This window comes from Brachyhypopomus gauderio, chromosome 1, assembly GCF_052324685.1.
Source record: "Brachyhypopomus gauderio isolate BG-103 chromosome 1, BGAUD_0.2, whole genome shotgun sequence".
Taxonomy (NCBI): Eukaryota; Metazoa; Chordata; class Actinopteri; order Gymnotiformes; family Hypopomidae; genus Brachyhypopomus; species Brachyhypopomus gauderio.
In genome coordinates this window covers 27,625,909-27,649,203 of record NC_135211.1, presented here as the reverse complement: position 1 = coordinate 27,649,203, position 23,295 = coordinate 27,625,909, and the positions used below count along the sequence as shown (strand labels likewise).

The window sequence follows — 23,295 nt, the reverse complement described above, 5'->3', positions numbered from 1 at the left end:
CTTTGTCATTTATTTCTGATTTAGTCTCAGGAGACACTTAAGTACTGCTACCTTGCGGCTGCACTTTCTGACCAATAGGAATGCTCGGCCTGCTGGTGTTTTTGACACAAGTACAGACCGTACCCCATCGGCTGACATCCACAATTTGTCAACCCAGCTTTATTCATAGATTGTACCACACACAACTTAGACTTTATAAAATGGGTTTAACATGGAGTGATAAATTCCGGAAAAGTACAACAGAAATAGGTATGTGTTTTATTTTTTTATTAGGTTTTTTTTTTGCATTCAATGTGGAATTGTCCACTTGTGCTTACCTTTTTGAGGGGGGTTCTAAAAATAAATGAGAAATGGATCAGACAGTCTCTTCTCGTCTCCGCAAGCCTGTCTCCTTGGAGACTAGTCTCTGGTACCATTAGGAGTCTAAAGCAGCGTTTGGGCTAGCTCTCTCAGGATTTATAGTAGCAACCAGACTAATTTTGTGTAAGTGGAAGAGCACATATACACCAGAGATTAGGCATATGACGGAAACGGTCTCAATGGAAATTGATGTTTAATGTGAGCAATTCTCAAAGAAAATTTAACCAGACTTGGGATAACTTTCTTATTTATATTGGAGATATACATTAGGTGGGAGTGAAAGTTGGCAGGGTGACTGTGATGGTGCGGTAGGGTGGTTGGGAGTACAGCTTTTAGCTTATGGCTTTGTTGTTGTTGTTGTTGCTACTGTTTATTAGTTTGATAATTAAACGTCTTCCTCCCCTATAAATCTTGTATAGGGTTAAATACTGGCAGGTTTATATGCTCCTAAAACCAGGAGAAACTGCAAATATTTGTTATATTTTTATCTGGAAAAAATTTTGAAATGGAAAACTAATAAAAATTAAAAATCCTAAATACATAAATAGTACCTCCACCCTTTAATTCCATGCAGCAGTGCTAAGTGTCCGACCACAATAGTATTCTTAACACTGACATGATGTCAGAAGGGAAGCTGTTGTGCTCTTCAGGCAGAGCAGGTCTTGGTGGGTCGTGAACCGCTGACCTCTGCTGCGGGCTGATTGTCCCCTGATTGACCTGGACTAAGGACCACAGAAACCAGACATACTAGATATGTTGCAGATGGACAGCTATAGAGTATGTAAGAGTATCTAACGCGCACAAAAATGTGTTCAGGTCTGGTGAAAGACTAGAAAATCAGTTAAACCAAGACATACTCACACACTTGGAAGTAAGTTTCTTGGTTAACTTAAAAATTTCAGTAATATGCACCCTGTAATATCCATTCCCTGTTTTGACATGTTCTTACACATTAGTGCACATGTAAAATCACGCATATGAAGTTTTATTCAAGAGTTGCATTATTGCAAGTGAACTTTTAATCTGAGGCAGAGGATGAGGATGGTCTGAGCTGCAGTACAGGGCAGGGCCAGGTTGATGGGTGGAGAAGGTGCACACACTCAGGGAGGATCTGAAGAGCAGCCCAGCGGGTGGTGTCTCTCCACCACACCCGTTTATTCAACGCTCATATTCCGCCATCATCTGCCCTCATACATTTTTCCTTCTGCTGTCTTGTCCACCAATTTTTTTATTTATTAGGAAACAACGTGAAGATAAAATTTGGAGCTAATCCATTGTAGCTTACTTTATTAGTAAAGGAAAATAATACAATAATGTCAAAAGAAAACAAAGCAAACAAACCTTTTACCTTTTTAATCTAATAACCGTGACTGGTTAAACTTCCAGCCAAAGTGTTTTGATTGGTGGTTCTTCAGAAACAAAGAAGAAATAATAATGAAGGAGATGGCGTGTTTGTGCTTAGAAGGGCAGCACGTCAGTTAAGGTAAAGACAACATGGGGTTGGCTGGATCCAACATGTCCGACACCACCTCCGTCTCCATGGATGCAGGATCAAACGGGCATACACTTCATTCTTGCCATGATATTCTACAGTGCTCTAGCATATTTTCAAATCAAACATAACTGTAAAACAATGTTAACTTGGGAATAGAACCAGTGTGTGTGTAAAATCCATATAAAACCCATTGGTATATAATGTATATATGCCCACAGACATGTACTTGGCTTGAAGACAATCATCTTATGCCCACTAATTATTGCATTGAACAGTCCATGTGGCCTGCTCCATGTGTGGTGTGTGTTTTATTTATTTTTTTATTTATTTTTTTATAAATACCTCAGGTCTTTCTGGTGGGTTGCAGTCATGTTGGACTGGTGCCAGTCTGGAGATACAGGGATCTGCTGCAGTTCATTCTCAGTGGTGGTAGCTGGCAGTTGACTTTATGCTGTCTGCTGCTGTGCTGTTGGGGATCGCACAATGTACCAGAACAAATGATATCTTGTTCCAGTGTATACTGGCTACATGGAGGGATCACAGTAAAACGGTGTGGGGGTGCGGATCAGACCACTTAACTAGCTAACTTCACGCTTGCCATTGCACTACAGATCTACTGGCAAAGCATTGTGGGAAGCTGAAATTTAGCCGGCTCTACCGTCTGAAATCCAGACCAGTGAAAATGAAGATGGAAGGGGCTGGATCTCTGGACTGTTGGGGACTTCTGCTCCTGCAGTGTGGACTGCCTCAGATTAAGGGGGAGAAGGCAAGAAAGTGCTGCCGCTTGAGATCGGGTCTGGGTGAAGGGTCTGGCGTCTTAAGATTTGATCCTATGGCTGTGCTCTGTTTGTTCATTTGCATAGCCTCCTTAATGCCTGCCTTTTCATTGGTTCCCCTCTGCCCTCAGTAAATTGCCCTCTTTTTAAATTTTATTTTATTTTTTATATATATATAAAGATATTTGTCTTCGGTTCACCACACTTTCGGCTGACCGCATTTGAGATTTTGCAGTGTATTTTCAAATTCGTCAGCGGTAGGCATGAATTTCATTAAAGTAAACAAGTGGGGAGTTGTGCTCATTTGAGGAGCATGGCTGTCTCTTCATTAACTGAGGTTGGGAAGACCTGGGTGTGGCCTCTCACCGCTGCTGCTGTCCCACCCCCAGAGAGGGAGAGAGAGAGAGCCGGTGAGCCATGGTGAATTTCTGCCTGCTATAAATAGACCCTGGTCCTTGGAATCTGCCTTTAACTCTGAACTGACCTCGTAAATGTGGCGAAGCTGCAATGAGTGTTGAGATAAACAAATTATTAATTGTGTGTATATAATTTTAATAACGATTAAAAAAAAAAGTTTGAATGGATTTTAGTTGTTAAATTGATCTGTATTAATAGATAGATCGATAAATAAATTCTCCTGAATTGGAGTCATCCTCACCCTTGACCTGGGTTCGTCCTTCAGAGCCCTGCTGTAATTGGTCAAACCCAACACCTTCAGACAACCCACCCCCGGGAGAATGCCAGTTCAGTACTAATTAGTGGATGTGGTTGGGTGGTTGGTTAGCAGCCCAGGCCAATGCAATATGAGATTTTGGGCTGGACCAAGACTGATGGCACCAGAGCTGTTCGCTCATGGCCTTAAGGGCTGGGACAGTTAACTACACTTGGTGATGTGGTTTAAGCCCATTCATGTTACATTTTGCCTGCTGAATCCCCATCCCTCTGTATTTGGGAAGCAAAATTGTTGGGGTATTTTTAATTTTATTTGTATTTTTGCACCAGACACATTTGCCAAGCGAGTCAGGACGACCACAGTGTGCAGTGGGTAGCGGTGGGAATGGGTTTAAAGGCTGTAATGTTTCATCAGTTTTTATGCCCCTCTGACATGGGTTTAGCAGACAGAGTGGCTCCAAGCCAGCGTTGTCACAGGGGCTATGGCACCCTGCCCAGGGACTCCATACAGAGTTCCCACACCAGAAATGTCACCATTCTCCACCACATGCTTTCTCTTTGGCTTTTTGGGTGACTAAGGGAGTGTGTGCTGGGGCCAGGGGATAGGAGGGTTCTGAAGCCTAATGACTTGGCACTGTGTTTCTTGGCCAAGGGTATGCAGAGTGAAATGTTCAGTAGCTCACAAGCACAGAGGGGAAATTTAAAACGACTCATCCGTTTGAAAAATCCTCACACAGAGCCCGAGCTTAGTTAGGCTTTTTTCTTCTTCATCATCATCCTCCTCCTCCTACGCTGAAAACAAACCGTGTACTTTTTAGGGGGTCGTCGGCGTGAGGGCACTCTAGGAACGACGCTGGTGACCGGTGTCCTTACAGGGGTCGGGGTTCTCTGGGGGTGGTGGTGGTGTAGTAGTAGACAGGGCGGAGGCCTGGCCCGGTGATGGATGATGTGTCAGACTGGCAGTAGTGCACTGCCTCCCTGCACCTATCGACAGGCCTTCTCCAGCATCACTCCAGCTAATCACCACGCCGACCAGCCGCAGATATGACACGTTAATTCCTCACTCGCAATCGCCCATTTGTCAATGTCTGCGTCCTCAGCGTTGGTTTTTCTCCTGCTAATTTATCGAACAAAACATCCTATTAAAAAAAAAAAAGAAGAAGAAAAGCGAAAGGGGGGAGGGGCCGTGGCTGCTGGAATAAGGGATGGTAATGATATGCAGCAGAAGCCTACCTAAGCAGAAACCCCTTCCTTCTCAAGGTGATGTGGTCCGTGTGACGCTTGGAGGCCAGTGAGGGGCTGCTCAGCTGAGCCAGCTGTGTGGAGGCTGGACTGTTCAGCTGCCAGCCCCACGGCTGCCTTCCCCCTTATCAGGGCCAGCTGGCCACAGGGCCACAGCCTTTCACCACCAGCTAATTGCCTCTGAATTAGACAATTAATGTGGCCTTGTAGAGGGCGGGCGTGTCTGTCTGGAGGGATGAAGGGGAGCAGAAGGGTGTCTGCCCTCTCCTCACCTCTGCAATGTATTATTTATGGGTCAGTGTGCTTGACACTTCTGCATTAACTTTCTTAATGGACTGTAGAGGGGGCTTGGACTCCCTTTTAAATCAGTGGTAAGCCGAATACAAATTGCCAAGCTCAGCACCCGAAACACCTCCCTTATTGTATTTTACCTTTCCCCCGTTTTGTGCAGAGAGGGGGGTGGAGGAAGGTGGGGTCTGTGCTCTGGAGGGTGGAGTCTGGGCTCCGTGTTTTTTTTTTTTTTTTTTTTTTGTACAACTGTGTGTTGTAAATGGCGCGGGAAGAGTGATGCTGCAGAGTCACGACCAGATACCCCCCCCAAGACACACAGCCACTCACTCACTCACACACACACACACACACACACACACACACACACACACACACACACACACACACACACACACCTGCCACGTCAGTCTTTGAGGTCTGAAGCCCGGGCTTTTTCTTGGTGCCCAGCCATGCGCTTGAAGCACGAAACACTATGACTGTGGGCACACCGGCATTTTCAGAGAGGCTTACGGTTGTGCTTCCAAAGCTGGCCGTGTTGAGCTGTGCTCTCTGCAGAGCTGCGCTAGCAGGATGGAGTGCATGCTCATGTAGAGCGTGTGCAGGGAAGCTGTATCGTCACCCCTGCACCCATCATTAGCTTCATTGGCTGTACTAGTGGCTGTTGACTGGATGGTGTTTTAAGCACCTGTAAGATTAATGGGAGCTCTCACAGCTGCAGGCGTGGGGGGCACCTGTGCCAGCCGAGCCCAGCGGCTTCTTCACCGCATGCTACACCAGCCACTCGTGCGCTGTAGCCGTTCCAAACTCTGTCTGTCGGTGACCCTCCTGAATTTGGTCCTCATCTCTGATTGGTAGATGGTTCAAGAGTAGCAGGCATTTTTGTAGTGTAGTGTGTGTGCGTGTGCGTGAGCATAATTTGTGTGCGTGTGTGCGTGTTGTAATGGCTGTGTTTTGACGCTGGTTTTAATCCATCAAATATTTCCCAGTTCTAGCAAAAAAAGAAGGGCTAATCAATGTGAGGCGCCTTTAGTAACCACAGGTGAGCTCTGCTCGGATGGTTCTCCTGCTCCTGGAGATCTTCTACCGTCCTGCAGACTTCTGTTCCAGCCCTCGTCAAACACACCTAGTTATTCTAATCAGTGCCCTTTCAAACCCCTGAATGGCTGGATCAGGTGTTGGATACTGGCATGAGCAGGAGTTGGGTTGGTGACTACTGTTCTGGGGTCTGTGAGCTGATACCTGTATGAAGGCTGATTCCAGCAGTCGGGTTACTGACTGCTGTTCTGGGGTCTGTGAGCTGATGCCTAAACAAAGGCAGATCTTCAAGAGCAGGGTTGCTTACCGCTGTTCTTGGGTCTGTGAGCCGTCTCCCTGTTGGTGAGTGTATTTCATATTATAGGCTGACCAATTAAAATGCACACTGCTGTGTGTCTTTGCACGGTTTACTCGCACATAATTAGCCTATTTATGACATGAAGTGGAGAGCCTGTTTGTGCATTGTGTTTGTGTGATGTGGCTTTCATGTATTCTCAGGGGTAACCGATTGCCATTTCGTCTGTAATAGTCACATTTAAGCCTTTTATTTTATTATAAAATCTTATTTGTCTTAGACCAGCATCAGTGGCAGGGTAATTTGATTTCATATACGTAGACTTAATTGAGGTCTACAAAAGCACTGCGAGTTGATCACTTGAATGCCAGAGAATTGAAGGTGACCATTTTCACTGCGTTATTTGTTAGTCTTTCCTGCATTTATAGGCTGCTGTTGTGCACCGTGTGTTAATGAAAGAACACAAATGATCACGTTGTTGCTTCTTTTCCACACTGGTCTCACGTTTGAAACGTGGCCTGTCAGTGTAAGGGTATAGAGTTGAGAAACACTGCTGCTGGCTGAAGTCTCGACGCCCCGGGCTGGAGCACTAATGTTCTCAGTCTCAACGTTGTATTGATGCACAGATAAAATTCAGTTTCCAGTCTTACCGTGCAGATCAAAAGGAGGAAGTCTTGCACACCGATGCTGTAATTTTGCGACTTTCATAATGTGGAGTTGAACTTTTAAGAGTGAGGGATGTGAATCACTGGATCTTCCAGCGATGGTGTTTGATGAACCCTGGGGGCGGTGGGTGTGTGCACATGCTGCCTTCCTCATGATGGATTAGAAGATTGTGCAATTCAGGTTCTCAGTTTTAACTCACCACCCTTTTCTCTTTTTCTTCTTTTTCCTTTTTAAAATCTTTCTCCACCAGCCAATATCCCGGCGCAGGGAACAGTGTGTGGTTTTATTTATTATTTTATCCCCCCCCCCCTCCTAGCGTGTGCTGAGCCAGTGTAAGTTTATCAGGCACAACAGTGTTGCTGAAGATTCTTACATGTGTCAGTGCCATTGCTGGGTTAAGGGTGGTCTGGCACCCAAAAATATCCAGCCAGCAATGGTCCTGAAAAGGCGGGGGGGGGGGGGGTGGAGAGTGCAGATAGACAACAGATGGGCTGTAGATTCCAACTGTACACCTACAATGCACGCACATGTCTAGATACATACGTATGTTGTGTGTGTGCGTTGGCATCCTGTCCGGCAGCAGCCGGAGGCGTTGTCGAGGCTGGCCTCACGGAGCTCTCGTCGGGTTGCTTTAGACCGCTTCTCCTCCGAGCTGGCCAGTAATTAAGAGGAGCGACTTACCGACACATGGCCCTAGTCAGATTATCTAGAACTGAGGGCCCACAAAACGCTTTCAGGCAGCGTAACCGGGGAGACGGGCATCCTCTCCAGTTTTAGATGTGGCCTATTCAGAGAGACTGAGATTGGATCATATTTACTAGATTCCAGCTCCCAGGAAACAGAACAGGATTGGCCTACCAGTTCTTAGGCTGGTTTACACTGGCTCACCTGTTGCCTATCTGAGAATACACGAGTGCTAAGCTGTAACGCAGAACTTTTTAAAAGTGCTCATATCACTGTTGTCCACGCTCTCTCTGTATGTCTCTCTCTGTATATCTCTCTCTGTATGTCTCTCTCGGTCTCTCTATCGGCCTTTGCTGTGAAATGATCAAATTGAAGTGTGATGTAGCTGTAAGGGACCTGCTGCACGTCTCCTCACTGACGCTACGCCGTGTGAGCGTCGGGGTTCTAGATGATTCCTGATAGATTTTTTTTTCTCTCAAATGTCATTAACAGATGAGAATGGAGGATGAAATCTAACTGAAACAGTCCCTCTTATGGCCTCTTTGTCTGGACTATACTGAGTGTGAAGGTGTTTGGTTTTTGTTTTTAATTGAAAGTTTGAGCTGGTGTGTTCACAGCCTTTTGTCTCCCCCAGGGTCTCTGTGCCTGTCGTTTTCAGCCTGTACTATATGACAAACGAGGAAGAGCAGTGGAGGGCTTTGATGAAAAAACGCTTCAAACATGGCTCCTGTCTCTTTTATAATTCTGTTCCCTGTCATTCACCATTATACGGCACACATTTCTCCCCTCGGGCATTTTTAAACCCTCAGGTGAACGCTTGTGGCGAGTGAAAGGGAGCGGTCTAAATGCAGGGCCGAGGTGAACGCTACGGCCTTGAACACATCCCGAAAATGATACAGGAGGGTTTTGAAAACTGCAGAGTGGGTTGGCTGTATAAAATGACGCGGGTCTGAGGTTATCCATGGCGCAGTAAGCACCCTCGGTGAGGAATGCGTTCTGTCTCTGGATGAAACTCTGAGTGAATAGACCACACTGTTGTGTGCTTCTCAGAACCCCAGCTAACTCATTTGTGAATAGAGTTTTACGGGTTTCCATTAAGAACTTTTCACATTTTTGCCTGTAAAGGGGGTGGGGGTGGGGGTGGGGGTGGGGGTGGGTGTGTGTGTGTGTGTGTGTGTGTGTGTGTGTGTGTGTGTGTGTGTGTGTGTGTGTGTGTGTGTGGTGCCGCAATACTAAAGGTTTCCAAATTGGTCTGTGGAATTTTGTCAGTAAAAGCAGTGGAGCATTGTTGAGAATTTCAACAACATGGCAAATAATTGTGTTCTCATACTTGAGTTTATCCATGGGCAGAGTTGATTTGAAGGCACTGGAAGTATGTTAGTGGTTGAACTGTTCTCTACTTTTATTTAAGTGCGTTAACTTTCATGTTCTCTCCCCCCCACCTTCACCTTTTCTCTTACTCTTCTCTTTCCCTCTGACACACACACATTTTCCCTCACAAACACACACCTAGGGCTTTGTTTAAAAACACTTTATATTCTTAATATCCTCATACTTTTTAATGAAAAAATGTTTTTGTTGAGTCTGCTTTCATCAAGTCAAACGCTCAACCAAGGGATGTGTGTGGGGTGCAGGGGAACACGGAGTCTGTGAGCGGTGATGGTTACAGGACGCCATTCTCCTACACAGTGACCAGGAACTTCAACATCACGGTGACTTCAGAGACGCCACCATCAAAGGTTCCTGTGTGTGTGTACAGTGAGGCGGGGTTGGTGATGCATCCCTGCAGAACCACATGGATGTCATTCTGTCATCCCATCAGTCCTGTATACAGCCACTTCCACGGAAGTCCTGCTTCCGTCATGTTGTACATTATTAGCGCCCTAAATTAAACATGCACGAACGTAGTTACATGAAAAATGGGTTTAATTTAAACACCAAATTAGTCTGTTCCCCAAAGTGTCATCTCATTTTATAGGACATTCTTGACTGTTTAATTACTGTAGTTCTCCAGTTTAATGTAACTGGAGCCCTGTGATGCCGTAGTGTTGCATCATAAGCAGACCGGCTCCTCTGTCACAGTGGGGAGGCTGCATGCTTTGAACTTCTCGTGGTTTTCACACTGGCATGTGTTGGATTGCAGAATGATCTTTAGGAGAATGTGTAGCTCAGAGAAGTAATGGACTCTTGAGAAGCAGAAAATATTCACTGCCCTCTGTGGTGTTTCACTTGTGGGCTCTGTCAGGTCGCGTTGGCTCTAGTGAAGTTTTGCTGAGGAGTTGTGCAGACAGTGGGTTTCGGGCCTTGGGTTTGCTCTGTATTAGTGGTACACGCAGACCAACAAGAGGGCAGTGGCTTTTGCGCTTGGGGTGGGGTGGGTCAAATCTTTGAGTGTAAGGCGTTCTGATTGGCCCTTCGCTCCAGCCATGTCTAAGGGGAAGGGGGTTGGGTTGTTGTGCTCTCTCTTATCGACTCCCACTTTCTCTCAGTCAATCACAGACTGCTCATCTGTGAGGCCAGGGGTGATGGATTCTCCATGCTCCTGTAAGTGGATTATCCCTCTGCTACAGCCGCTCACACCAGCGCAGCACCTTCGCTCGCGGGCCATGTCTGTTCAGCATGGGTTGGGAGCAGCTTCAGTCGGCGCTGACGTCCTCTCCGTCCCTGTCCACACATACACACACCCCCCCGCCACTGACGGGAAAATGCCAAACCCTGCGTTTTCCCACACCCGTTACAAACAGCCCCTGCCAGCGTGCTAAATTCCCTCACTTGCACTCAGCTGCTTGTGCTCGTGTTTGCAGCGAACATGGAAGAGCCAAGCCTAGTTTCAGAAAAATGAAAAGCATGTGGAAGCTCGTTTGTGTTCGTGTAGACTAAACTATGCACTGTGGAGGGTTTGTTTCTGTAGGCTAAGATTATGCTCTGTGGAGGGTTTGTGTAGGCCAAGTCTACGCTCTGTGGAGGGTTTGTGTAGGCCAAGTCTACGCTCTGTGGAGGGTTTGTGTAGGCCAAGTCTACGCTCTGTGGAGGGTTTGTGTAGGCCAAGTCTACGCTCTGTGGAGGGTTTGTGTAGGCCAAGTCTATGCTCTGTGGAGGGTTTGTGTAGGCCAAGTCTATGCTCTGTGGAGGGTTTGTGTAGGCCAAGTCTATGCTCTGTGGAGGGTTTGTGTAGGCCAAGTCTATGCTCTGTGGAGGGTTTGTGTAGGCCAAGACTACGCTCTGTGGAGGGTTTGTGTAGGCCAAGACTACCCTCTGTGGAGGGTTTGTCTTTGTCTAGACTAGAGAGCATGTTTAGATAAAAAACTGCTCCTTTCCCAGACGAATTTACCCAACAGTTAATCCCAACTATACCAACATTTAAAAATGCTATAGCTCTTACTAGACTATAAATGCTCTAGGACTAGGCTTGTCACGATACTAAGAATTACAACTTCGATATGATACTTAAAAAAATATTGAAATTCGATACCATTTTCGATACCAAAGTCAGATACGGTGTTAATTTCCGTTTTAAAGCCTTTTTATTTTATTTTTTTATAAACAAACAAATGAATGTTGCTTTGTGTTTGAAAATGCTTGAAATTGTAACTTCATTTCACAACAAATATCTGTCTGACTGAACAGTTCTTTTGTGTTAAATACCAGCATCTTGTAATTCCAGGATGAAACATGAGAGAACGTGAAGACGTTACGATTGGCCGTTTTGAAAATAAACAACCATTAAATAATGTGATAAAAAAGCGAATAATTTCGAGTATATGTATAAATATTTAACTTATCCCAACAAACATGCGACGTCAGAAAGACGGTCAGTCCAGACCCATTTTTGCATGTCTGGTGGACGTTCAAAACTGGTTCAAAATCTGACGGTGTGACTAGGACCTTAACCTTTTAACTTAACATGAACGTCTATGACGAGTTTTCTATCTGAACGTCTGACTAGGACCTTTATTGGATGTCAGGACGTGCAAAAACTGCAACTGAACGGCAGTAATAGACGTTTAAAAAAGACGTCGCTAAAACTTTCATTCTGGCTTTTCAGTGAACGTCTTTTGAACGTCTGACAAAGTGTCTTTGCTCGTGCTGGGAAATATTGAAATGGACCTTGAAAGTGACATACAAGTGTTTGAATTCCACAAGGTGTATGAACCCTGCAAACATGACTTTGTTCATCGCGCTGAAGCGCAGCGCACGCGAGGTCGTGCACCTCTCGAATTTTGTAACTTCGCGCGCGCCGCGCCTCAGCGCAATGAACAAAGTCATGTTTGCAGGGTTCAATTCAAGCGCTTGTACCAATATTTCCCAGCACGTTAAACTTAATTAAGTTAAATATTTATACATATACTCGAAATGATTCGAAATATTGCGCTTTTAATCACATTATTTAATGGTTGTTTATTTTCAAAACGCTCAATCTTAACGTCTTCACGTTCTCTCGTGTTTCGTCCTGGAATTACAAGAGTTAACGTAATAACGACGTAACGTGCATTTTTCTTAACGTCTTCACGTTCTCTCATGTTTCATCCTGGAATTACAAGAGGCTCGTATTTGTTAATGTAATACAAGAAAAATGTCCAGTCAGACAGATATTTGTTGTGAAACGAAGTAGTTACAATTTCAACATTTTCAAGTACTTTAGCCTAAATTGCAGCACTTTTCAAACCTGAAACACACTGAAACACAAAGCAGCATTAAAATTCGTCAGGTAAGTGTTCATTCCCCTGTTTTGAGGGGTGTTTCTTTTATACTACCACATATAGTTTCGGACAACACTGCAAAGCGGAAAGTATAAAGCCTCCACCGCTCGCGGAGGTGCGCGCGGAGTCGAGCGCTATGGTCACTCAACCAGGCTTTAGCGCCCTTTGTTGAAATGTTCCAAAAGCACCGCTTGCAAACGGGCTTGTTCATATCCTTCGGTTTTCCATCTGTATCTGCTTCGAATCCAACAGCACTGCGTTTGCTTTAGCTGCCATATTAACATTACAAACTGTCCTGTGCATTACGGCAGCTTGGGTGGGTCAAACGAAAGCGCATTTTATGTAAAAAGAATCGATACTTAAGGGAAACGAGTATTGTACCGTTTCAGAATGTTCAGTATCGATACGTATCGATATATCGATTTTTTTTTGACAACACTATCTAGGACTTTTGTGTGTCGATGCACATAACCTTACAGGGCACTTTGAGTGCTGTCTGTGATCACCACGATAATAAAGAACTTTAACGAACACCTCTGAGCACACGAACACACCTTAACACGTCCTCCCTTGCACCAGAGGAGACATTTCTTTATTGTGCCTGTAGGTCCTTAAACCCATGTGCATGCCTCCGTGTGACTTGGCCCTTGTACTGTTTGTCGCTGCTCTTTAATCCACTCTGTGTTCGTTTGACAAGGCCTGGTTTTTATTTTATTTAGTTGGTTAAGTGTTGTGACTAGGGCTGCACGATGAATCGTATTTTTATCGTTATCACGATGTGAAGTTTCACGATAAACACATCGAAAGAGCCACGATAACTCCTTGAATAACAGCAAACTCAAATTGCATTATCCTCGTCCAGCAATAGAGGGAGCTATTCACGCTGCAGACTATGATCACGTGACGTAAGTAGGCAAGAGGCAGAGTGAGGTGAACACGCTCATCAGACACGCGATTTGGTTTAAGCCTGGTTTACACTTGATGCAGCGCGAGGGTCCGCAAGGCGAAAATAACGTAATCACGGTGGCTTCGCCCGTGCGCGATGGTCTCGCGCGCTGTCGATTCACGAGGTCGTGCACCTCTCGAATTTTGTAAGTTCGCGCGCGCCACGTCTCAGCGCAATGAGAACAGTCATGTTTACCGGGTTCATACACCTATACAAGGTGGAATTAAAGCACTTGTACGTCACTTTCAAGGTCCATTTCAATAATTCCCAGCTCGTTAAACTTAATTGAGTTAAATATTTATACATATACTGTACTCTAAATGATTCGAAATAATTCGCTTTTTTTATCACATTATTTAATGGTTGTTTATTTTCAAAACGCCCAATCTTAACGTCTTCACGTTCTTTCATGTTTCGTCCTGGAATTACAAGAGGCTCGTATTTGTTAATGTAATTACAAGAGAACTGTTCAGTCAGACAGATATTTGTTGTGAAACGAAGTAGTTACAATTTCAAGTACTTTAGCCTAAATTCCAGCACTTTTCAAACCTGATACACAAAGCAACATTAAAATTGGTCAGGTAAATGTTCATTCCCCTGTATTTGAGGGGTGTTTTTTCTATACTACTAGGCCTACATATCGTTTCGGACAACACTGAAAAGAATGTGACACGGCAAGATTAAACGCTTCCGTCGTTCGCGGAGGTTTACGCGAGGTGTTCAGAGTCGCGCTACGGTCACTCGTGAAAGTATAAACCTAGATTGAATCTATTGTTGAATAAACCTGCAAAATATTTGGAATTATTCTGGATTCATTACACAGTAAAAAAAAAACTAATTAATGTGCTGCTGTTCAGAGAGACACTACATCTCTGTATTTTAATCTTAATTTATCGTGGTTCACATCGATATCGGGATATCCAACAACGTTATCGCACATCGTAATTTTAGTCCATATCGTGCACCCCTAGTTGTGACGTTATGACTTCCTTTTTCCCAATGATACTACTGGACTTCCACTGCCTCTAACTCCAGCAGGTTTGGCCGTGTGTTCTTAACTGTGCAGTAAAGATATTTGCTTCTGTTTGTGTGGTCTGACCTGATGCCTCTCCCTGATGCCTTTTCCTCCACCAAAAATGCCATTTTAGTGACTTTTATCTGTCTGTCTGTCTGCCTGTCTTTCTCTGTGTTTGTCTGACTCTTTTTTTCTTTGTTTGTCTGTCTATCATTTAAATAAGCTATATATGACTCTAAAATTAATAGATTTCTGAGATTAATTTTGATGATCAGAGATGATCGCCTACGATCAGAGCCTACACCTGGACACACATACCTTGAGCAGCCGTCCTCCACTTGCTGAGTTTTGCCCAAGTGTTGTGGTGGTGATGTGGGACTGGATGTGGTGGTGTGTGGCCCCCAGCGTGGAGCCGTGTGAGGAGCAGATCTTCTGGTGGACTGAGCTACCCCCCTGTCTATCACCACCTCCTCCAGACTCCACAAAGGGACCAATGACCATTCCTGTCCCTTCAGCCCCTACACCTGGTCAGAGGAAGCAAACCGGACCCCCAGCACCACCACCACCCCCCCAGTCCCGTCCTGCACGAGCGGGTGCTGATCCGGACCTCACGCACCCGCTCCATCCCCTTCCGCCCTGTCTCCGCAGCAACGCACCATCAGTCACGAGTGTGTCGGCTGAGGAGTGCAGAGTGATGTATTGGACAGTGTGAGCTGCTCGCAGGTTTTATTTGACAGCTCTGAGATGTATTTCCATTCAGACTTGACACAGCAAAGTTCTTCCGTTTTTTTTATTGTTTTTCCCCTTCATGAAGCCTTTAGCTTCACTCGCGCAACTCTGTGACCTTGCAGCCGATGTGAAGTAGCTGTCACCGACGTTGGTGAGCGGAGCGGGCCTAACGTTACGGCGTTAATACTTCATCACACTCACAACAGAGGAGGCTTTTCCCCCTCATGCATGGATGACCTTCACGCACCGCTGTCGGACAGGTGGAAGCGAGTGCTCACGCACGTGATCAGACAGCGGGCAATACACGCTGTTGCTAGCTCATTAAAGATAAACCCAAGAGATGTTTCACGCTGCGGTCAGACTTGGGAGACTTAGGAAGAGAGCAGTGTGAAAAATTGCGGCGCGCGCGTGCGTGTCCGTGAACGCGAGCGTGTGTGTGAGTGGCGCACTGGAGAATACCCGTCCTCCGTTACTGCCTCCTCGTCTGGTCATTCCCAGTGAGACTACATGAACACAACACACTGCGCTCGTGGGGACCCCCAGCGCCACCCGCAGCTCTGAGGTCGTAGTGTGTGCCTCACCTCGCCCTCAACCGTGCAGCCCACCGACCGACATCTGTCTGCACCCGCTACACGTCTCTGTGGCCCAGTGTCATTCATGGCACTCTTGGCTTCACCATTGCTTTTTTTTCATTGTGTTTTTTGGACCTGGACAGATTTGATCTCAACACCTTATCTGTTTGAGTTGTTATTGAGTTGTGAGGAGTGCTTTTGAGTTGTTGTGTTGGCTGCCTGTTGCCAGTGCTCGACTGAAATGTAAAGGTACTGCAGGACTGTGGAGCGGTCTCCGGGACGCCTGTACAGACCACACTCGTGTTTCCTTTCCTGTTCATCAGCCTGGGTTTGACCTCTTTATACTCATCTGAGTTCTATTTCTTCAGAGATGATTCATTTTATGAAGACTCATTTCATGTCTGTTGCTTTTATCTGTTTTTGTTCTGTGTTCTCTTGTGGAGTCGTACTGATGTTGTGTATGGCACTTCTGGCCAGTGCAAGTTGTTCCAAGAGCGATTCATAAAAAAAAACTTGTATTGCTTAATTGTATTTATTTATGTCATTGTATTGTATTTTGGTTTTATGCATGTTGGATCAATGTTCTGGCTTCATTGTAGAGATTGCTGTAGGTCTGCATGGCCCCTGTTTGCCCTCCTCTACTCTAGTAAGCCTGTCATGGACACACACCCCCCCCCCCCCCCCCCCCCCCCCCCGTTGTCGTTATTCCTCACGCGCGTCCTGATCGAGCGTCTCACCGCTGCCTGCCTTAGCCCTTACCCTGTGACACCTGCTCTGTATGCCGTGGGCCTGTCTGGTCAGTGGCGAGGTCTCCCGGAGAAGGAGCGGAGAAAGACGGCCTGACCTCCCAGTGGAATGTTTGCCTGCTGATTCATGCCCACAGGAGTGATGAACTGCATGTGGCTCATTAAGGAATCACATTAGAAAGAGTTAAACACTGATTTACATGATTCATCATGCCCCCTGTAGACCTTTGATGATCGTTTAAGTACCATACAGTGGCACTGGGTTATACAGTTGGGTTTCTCCATAAAAAGATACTTTATATCTCTGGTGAGCATTTTCTTTCATACTTTTTTTTTCTTTTGGGTGTTGGGTTTTTTTCCATAAGAGATTTCAAAGATCTTTGCATTTATTTTTAGCCCTAATGATGCTGAAAGTTGAGGAGTCAGGGCTTTTCACCCCTTTTACCCCTCGTAATTCTTCTAGAATTTTGCCACTTTTGAGAGTCCCCATTTGGGGCCACTTCTGAGGAGGCGTATGAAGATAAATCTCTTTAATATAGTTTTGGACCTGAGGTGAATGTCGCGCCGCCGAAAACCTACATGTATAATTCAGCCTGGCTCCTTTCTGTTGTGTTGTGAATCTGGACCTTCCGCGTGGCCCTGCTGTGTGGTGGGCAGGACGCACTGTGAGGAGATGAGCTCTCAGCGAGCACTGTTTTGTACTGGTGGGGACTCGCACAGCCTGGGCTCTCATTAACCTATTAAACTTATCCCCCCCCCCCCCCCCCTTCTCTCCCTCTCACTGTCTCACTCTCTCTCCCCCTCTCCTCCCACAGAACTCAATACGGCACAATCTCTCACTGAACAAGTGTTTTCTCAAAGTGCCTCGCTCCAAAGATGACCCAGGAAAGGTAAGATGTCCTTTACTTCATTAGTACAGGCCTTTTCTTCTCTCCATCTACTTTTCTGTCTTCTCTCCAACTTTACTTTTTCGGATCTCCTCCTTACACTTTTTTGGTGCTGTTTTATTTTTAATATCAAGCCACCGTGTTTTTACATAAAGTCCGAATGATGCAGTGCATTCATATCATTGCAGGCTTCTCTGGTGAGAACAGACTGCAGATTCAGGTGTTTAAGGAATACCTGTGTTCTTCTGGGGTGGAGCGCAGACTGGGACAGAGCGAGAGTTGCTTGCTTGCAGTAATGTTGTGAAAGTGCTCCCCAGAGTTGGGGGTGTGTGAGGCGCAGCGCTCTGCCCAGGACGCTGTGATCTGCCCGGGCTGTGCTTCACTTCAGGAACCCTCCAGACTGGCCCTGTGTAGAAGGTTCCCAACCCTCTCTAGCAGATGCAGACAGAAGAACAGGACAAGAGTTTAATTTCGTCCTTTAAGTAGGACTAGTTTTTGGCAGACGATGTTCCGTAATGTACTTTGTAAGGGATTTCAGTAGTTAATCCGTCAGGCATATGGTATATGTGTAATTTGCCTGAATTACAGCAGATAGCTGGATTAAAGCATCACAACCCAGATCAGAACCCTTCAGCATCGCCTTTAATTTTAAGATAAAGTGAAAGAGTGAAACATAGCTAGTGTGACTTCTGGCCAGCACAAGATAGGAACAGACTGTTTTAATCTTACCACCCAAACAGACAGAAATCACATTGCATTAAGCAGGTTCGTTTTTCTCCCTCCTTTAATGGAATACAGGCCTCGGCTCCTGAAAAGGTGATTGGTGTTTCCGGGTTTTTATTACGTTCCTCTTAGGGTAATTTGAACAGAATCCCACTTATTACTTTTCAGGCTATAAATATTTCATGGTCCTTTCATAGCGGATTAGATCTATGGATCACAATGGTAATCACTTTAAATCTGAAATAGGGTTTTAACACAGTAAAGTGAATATTGGTGATGAGCGTGTGGGCGGTGGGTTTGGTGGCCATAGACGGGTCGTGTGTAGTGAGAAGTGAGAGTGGTGATGGGACGGTGGCTTTTCTTTAGAGAAGCACTGCTTCCTGTCATGGGCAGCCGCACCACGTGCCATATGACTAATGCAGCTGGTGAAGCCCATTACAGATGTTTAGATGTTTAGGAAACCTTCATTGGAGTATGTCATTGGTTCAACCAGATTTGGTCTTTTTCTCACTGCAGTCCCGGTCCACCCTCTTTAACAGCACTCTCTCGCACTCACTCTCTCTCGCACTCACTCTCTCTCGCACTCACTCTCTCTCGCACTCACTCTCTCTCTCTCGCACTCACTCTCTCTCTCTCGCACTCACTCTCTCTCTCTCGCACTCACTCTCTCTCTCTCGCACTCACTCTCTCTCTCTCGCACTCACTCTCTCTCTCTCGCACTCACTCTCTCTCTCTCGCACTCACTCTCTCTCTCTGACACAGACAGTGAGGCATAAGGAGTGATACTGAGACATATGAGAGTATGGGGACTGAATGCTAATTTCATGTTTTGCTGTAATCCTCTGATATTGACACTCCTGGGAGCTGCTCTACTAAATACAAAATAATCTATTGCTGTATGGATTCGATGCCGAATGCACAGCCAACAAGCTTGCATCCCTAATGTTCAATTTGGAATTTGCCCCTTCCCCCCCCCTCAAAGAAAAACTTCAAAGCCATGCGTGCCTCTCTTGATATGTTCCATCAATATTGTAATACGCTAGGAATATGGAGCCTGCTGCTAGTTTGAGATAGTACCAGAAGCATGTCTTTCAAAGAGATGGTGGGGCAGATGATAAACCACACCACCTCAGTTTTCCAGCATGCTGCCGGAAAGCGAGGCCCTCTTAGTGTAGCAGTTACTCCACATCAAATCTGCACAGATAGCGTCCGCATGTCCTCTGGAGTTAGCCCTTATTCAGGGAACACGGACCCAGCATGCACTGCGCTTTTGGCAGCAGCAAAACGAGATGGTTGATGTTCGTGAACCTTTAGGTTTTATGGATGTGTTAAAATGTAACGTTCAAACAACAAATTTGAATTTATGTATGTAATATCACCAACATTAATTACTAGGGGTATGTTTATGTAACATTAGTTACTAGGGGTATGTTTTTTATTTAACATTAATTACTAGAGGTATGTTTTTTTTAATTTAACATTAGTTACTAGGGGTATGGTTTTTATTTAACATTAGTTACATTAGTTACTAGGGGTATATTTATGTAACATTAGTAACATTAGTTACTAGGGGTATGTTTATGTAACATTAGTAACATTAGTTACTAGGGGTATGTTTTTTATTTAACATTAATTACTAGGGGTATGTTTTTTTTATTTAACATTAGTTACTAGGGGTATGGTTTTTATTTAACATTAGTTACTAGGGGTATGTTTATGTAACATTAGTAACATTAGTTACTAGGGGTATGTTTTTTATTTAACATTAGTTACTGGGGTATGTTTTTTTTATTTAGCCTTAGTTACATTAGTTACTAGGGGTATGTTTATGTAGCATTAGTAACATTAGTTACTAGGGGTATGATTTTTGTTTAACATTAGTTACTTGGGGTATGTTTTTTATTTAGCCTTAGTTACATTAGTTACTAGGGGTATGTTTATGTAACATTAGTAACATTAGTTACTAGGGGTATGTTTTTTTATTTAGCCTTAGTTACATTAGTTACTATGGGTATGTTTTTTAATGTAACAGAAGGGTGTGTTTTAATGTAACATTATTTGCGATGCAGTTATTTCTCATTCTCAGTAGCCTGATGTAACGTAGCTCATTGAGAGGAAAAGCTTAGTGTATAGAGAACTTTTCTGTCTCTGGTGTTAAATGATGTTAAACAATGTTTCACACAAGAGTATAATCCCTTTCTTAACAGATTAATTGTGAGTCCTGTGTGATGTTGTTTTAATGTCATATATTTACGAAGATTGTAAATTCTCTTTTGCTGTGTGTGTGCGTGTGTCTGCTGTCGCCCCCTCTCTGGGGATGGAGCTAAGAGTTAAAGTAGGCAGAAACTGCCATCCCATGGGTTTTGTGCTTGAAGATTTTTTAACTAATGAATGGAAATGCTAGCCATCCTGCACCCCCCTCTGTCGGAGCGTCTCATTTAAACCACGCAGCGGCTGTCGTCATCCGCGCTCACCTTGAGCTGTCCTTCACAACTTGGGGTGATTATGCTTGCGTGCTGTTAAGAGGACGACGCCGGCAGCAGCGAGTCACGTAACGCTCCGCTACAGATTCATCTCTCTGGGAGCGCGAGCTGCAGAGGTGATCCTGAAACGGGTGTTAGCAGTGACTGATGAGGTCATCTCTCAGTGTCGGGTACATGATTAGTTGAGGAGCCATGATCGACTAATCTGCTTACTGTAAAGCAGAACTCCATCGCCTGCCTCTGGCATTACTCCACCGCCTTGTGTTGTTCGAAATTTAGCCCCCGTTTTTCAAGATCACCTGTCATAGGTTCATACAGCACTGGTCTTTTACATGCAAACTCGGCGTCTCGCCCAAGTTACCAGACATATTTTTCCCATTCATTAGTTGCAGTGGTTTCATGGCATTTTGGTGATGAACGCCTCAGTAGCGATGAGTTCACTGAATGTGTAATTAGTGAACTGGGAGCAGTGTCCCTTTTCCCTGCTGTTTCTGACGCTGGCTGACCGCTACAGAGCGTGTGACCAGGAATTTGTTCACGTTCGGGTGGCTGATTGCTTAGTTTGCCGTTGCTGATGGATGTTTGTAATGGTCCGCCTCGTTGTCGAGCCATTTCCCACTTTCGTCTGGTCTGCAGTGTGTATTTTAAGGCGAGGGCTTGTGCGGCTCCTTGGGCCTCCAATGGGTTTGTCCATCTCAGCTGTCACCGCAGCTGGATAAATGTTAAAACAATGAGTAAGCATTTTCCATTGGGGACACTGTATTCAAATCTGTTCAGCCAAACTGGAACGTCCTAAACCATTTGCTTTGTAAGGTAGTGTAACTTTGTTGAACATTTGTTAATTTTATATATGTAAATTCTGCAGTCTAGAAAATGCAGTGTGCTTAGTTATTCTTCCTGTTTAGAAAGTTCTTTCAAAGGTCTTGCCATCTCATGACGATTGAGATTTTATCACATGTAATATGAAATATTTAAAAATAAAACCCTGGCCTAGGGATGGCTTGGAGACTTCTTTTTGACTAGCTTTTTGATCCGTTGTTGCCTTTGGCTCCAGGGATGAGCAGGACTATTGAAAAATAAATTAAATGGGAGGAATGCAAAGATAAATTATTCAGTCAGGGTATAAGGGGGGTTGGATACTGGCAGCCCCGTACCTAGGTGTGCTATTCTCTACCTGATTATCTGAGAACAGACCTGACCAGCAACCCAACACCTCTGTGTCCGTCCCTGAGCTGGACCAATCGATAAAGCCCAGACTAAGCAAGGAGGGTTTCAGGTGGGCCGCGGCGTTTTACCTGAGTCTGCCGAGGCTCAGAGGGGGGTGCTAAGACTAGGAGGAGAGAGGGAGAGTCTTCTCCACACTCAAGACATGCTGCTCCATGAATGTCTTCCTGACATGATGGGCGTACAAATGAGCTCACTGAAACTTTGATAAGCTGAAAGCTGCAGCTGATGGACAGCACTCGTGGAGAAGACAACCCAACCCAACGCCTGATTCCTCAACTTCTGCACCGCAAAAAGTGTTTGTGTGTGTGTGTGTGTGTGTGTGTTTAAGTGACTCGCATATACTGCTAAATCTCTCTGAGGAACATCTTTCTCACTGAAAACTTTTCTTTGTGAACTTTGTTTATGAAAGTTTCTGAGCGAGGCTTTTTCGGAAAGGTGTTCTTTCACAGTGTGGTTACAGTACTCTGACATGGTTTGGGTTTAATGCTAAATTTCTTGTTCTTGTTTACAGGGCTCGTACTGGGCGATTGACACGAATCCAAAGGAGGACACGTTGCCCTCGCGACCCAAGAAGAGGCCTCGGTCTGGAGAGAGGGTGCGTGTGTGTGTGTGTGTGTGTGTGTGCGTGCCTGCATGAGACGGAGTGAGGTTTGGGACCCCCTGGTGGTCAATTTTCGGACCACCTAACATATTCTGACGTATTCTCAGGCAAACCCGGCTCATTAGGCAGCGTGATCAAAGTCCTGAACACACACAGCGTCTCCCATCGTTCAGCTGACCAGTACCAGTTCATCACAGGTTGCAGTACCTCAGCTTTCCCTAGAGGGCACTGTTCCCTCACCTTATGGGAGACCTAGAAGGGCATCCCCGACAGTTTAGTGCAGGTTTTATTTCATTTTCACAATCATAGCATAGTTTGTCAAACTGAAGTAACGTTTAAAACGGCGTACACAGGATGGCTGAAGCTTGTCTGAGCCTTGTGTTGGAGCGTATGGTGCGTGGCTGTGGGTGAACGCCCTGCACCAGTGTCCCTCGCTCACCCCCACACACACTCCTGCTTTTCACCTTTCCACTCCGCAAATGTGTGTGCAGACTTTACAGTCTGTTCACATCAGTCAGACCAGAATTGGTGTGTCTCCATTCAGCTCGTCAGAGCACTGTCTGAGACTCTGCTTTACAGCCACACACACACGCTTACCATTTTGGATTCTTGTGACTTGCTTTTTATATAACTGCCACTCTCTGGTTCTGGCTTATCTCGTAGAAGGGGGTCTAGCTTATTAATAAACTGTGCCGCAGGCAGCCGCTACACACACCGCACCGCGGCGTCTTTTTCTCGTTTTTAGCAAACATCAATTAATGCGGAGTTTCTGTGCGGGTTATTTTCAGCCAGAGCCTTGCGCCTCCATTATTTATGAGCAGCGCAGGCAGGAACGCGGCGCTCGGCCGCCCTCGGAGGGCCGCGTCTAGTCTGACCTGCTTCACAAGCTTCTTGCATCATTTTGTCCATCGCTGTGTAGAGGATGGGAACCCAGGCGGAGGGAGGGAGGTGGGGGGAGGGAAGGAGGGAGGGAGATAGGGGGAGGTGGGGGGAGGGAAGGAGGTGGCTCTGACAGCAGGGTGCAGAGAGAGGAAACCTTGCATAGTTTAGTAAGAGTGCAGCTCAGTCTTGTGGCACACAGTGGAGGGTGTTGTTTTGAGGGGGGGGGGGTGTGCATGTGCGTGCGCCTGCGTTTGTGTGTGCGTGATTT

General features: G+C 45.5%; 1 protein-coding gene across 3 annotated transcripts in view; it reads left to right on the top strand.

Annotated features, from left to right (window-relative positions):
• foxj3 (forkhead box J3) overlaps window positions 1-23,295 on the top strand; it is a 79,233-nt gene that overhangs the window by 35,268 nt on the left and 20,670 nt on the right. For all 3 annotated transcript variants that reach the window (XM_077007379.1, XM_077007370.1, XM_077007385.1), the window contains exons 3-4: window positions 17,040-17,114; window positions 22,056-22,139. In XM_077007379.1, the coding sequence (XP_076863494.1) occupies window positions 17,040-17,114; window positions 22,056-22,139 (159 nt within the window). The remainder of the gene's footprint in view (window positions 1-17,039; window positions 17,115-22,055; window positions 22,140-23,295) is intronic.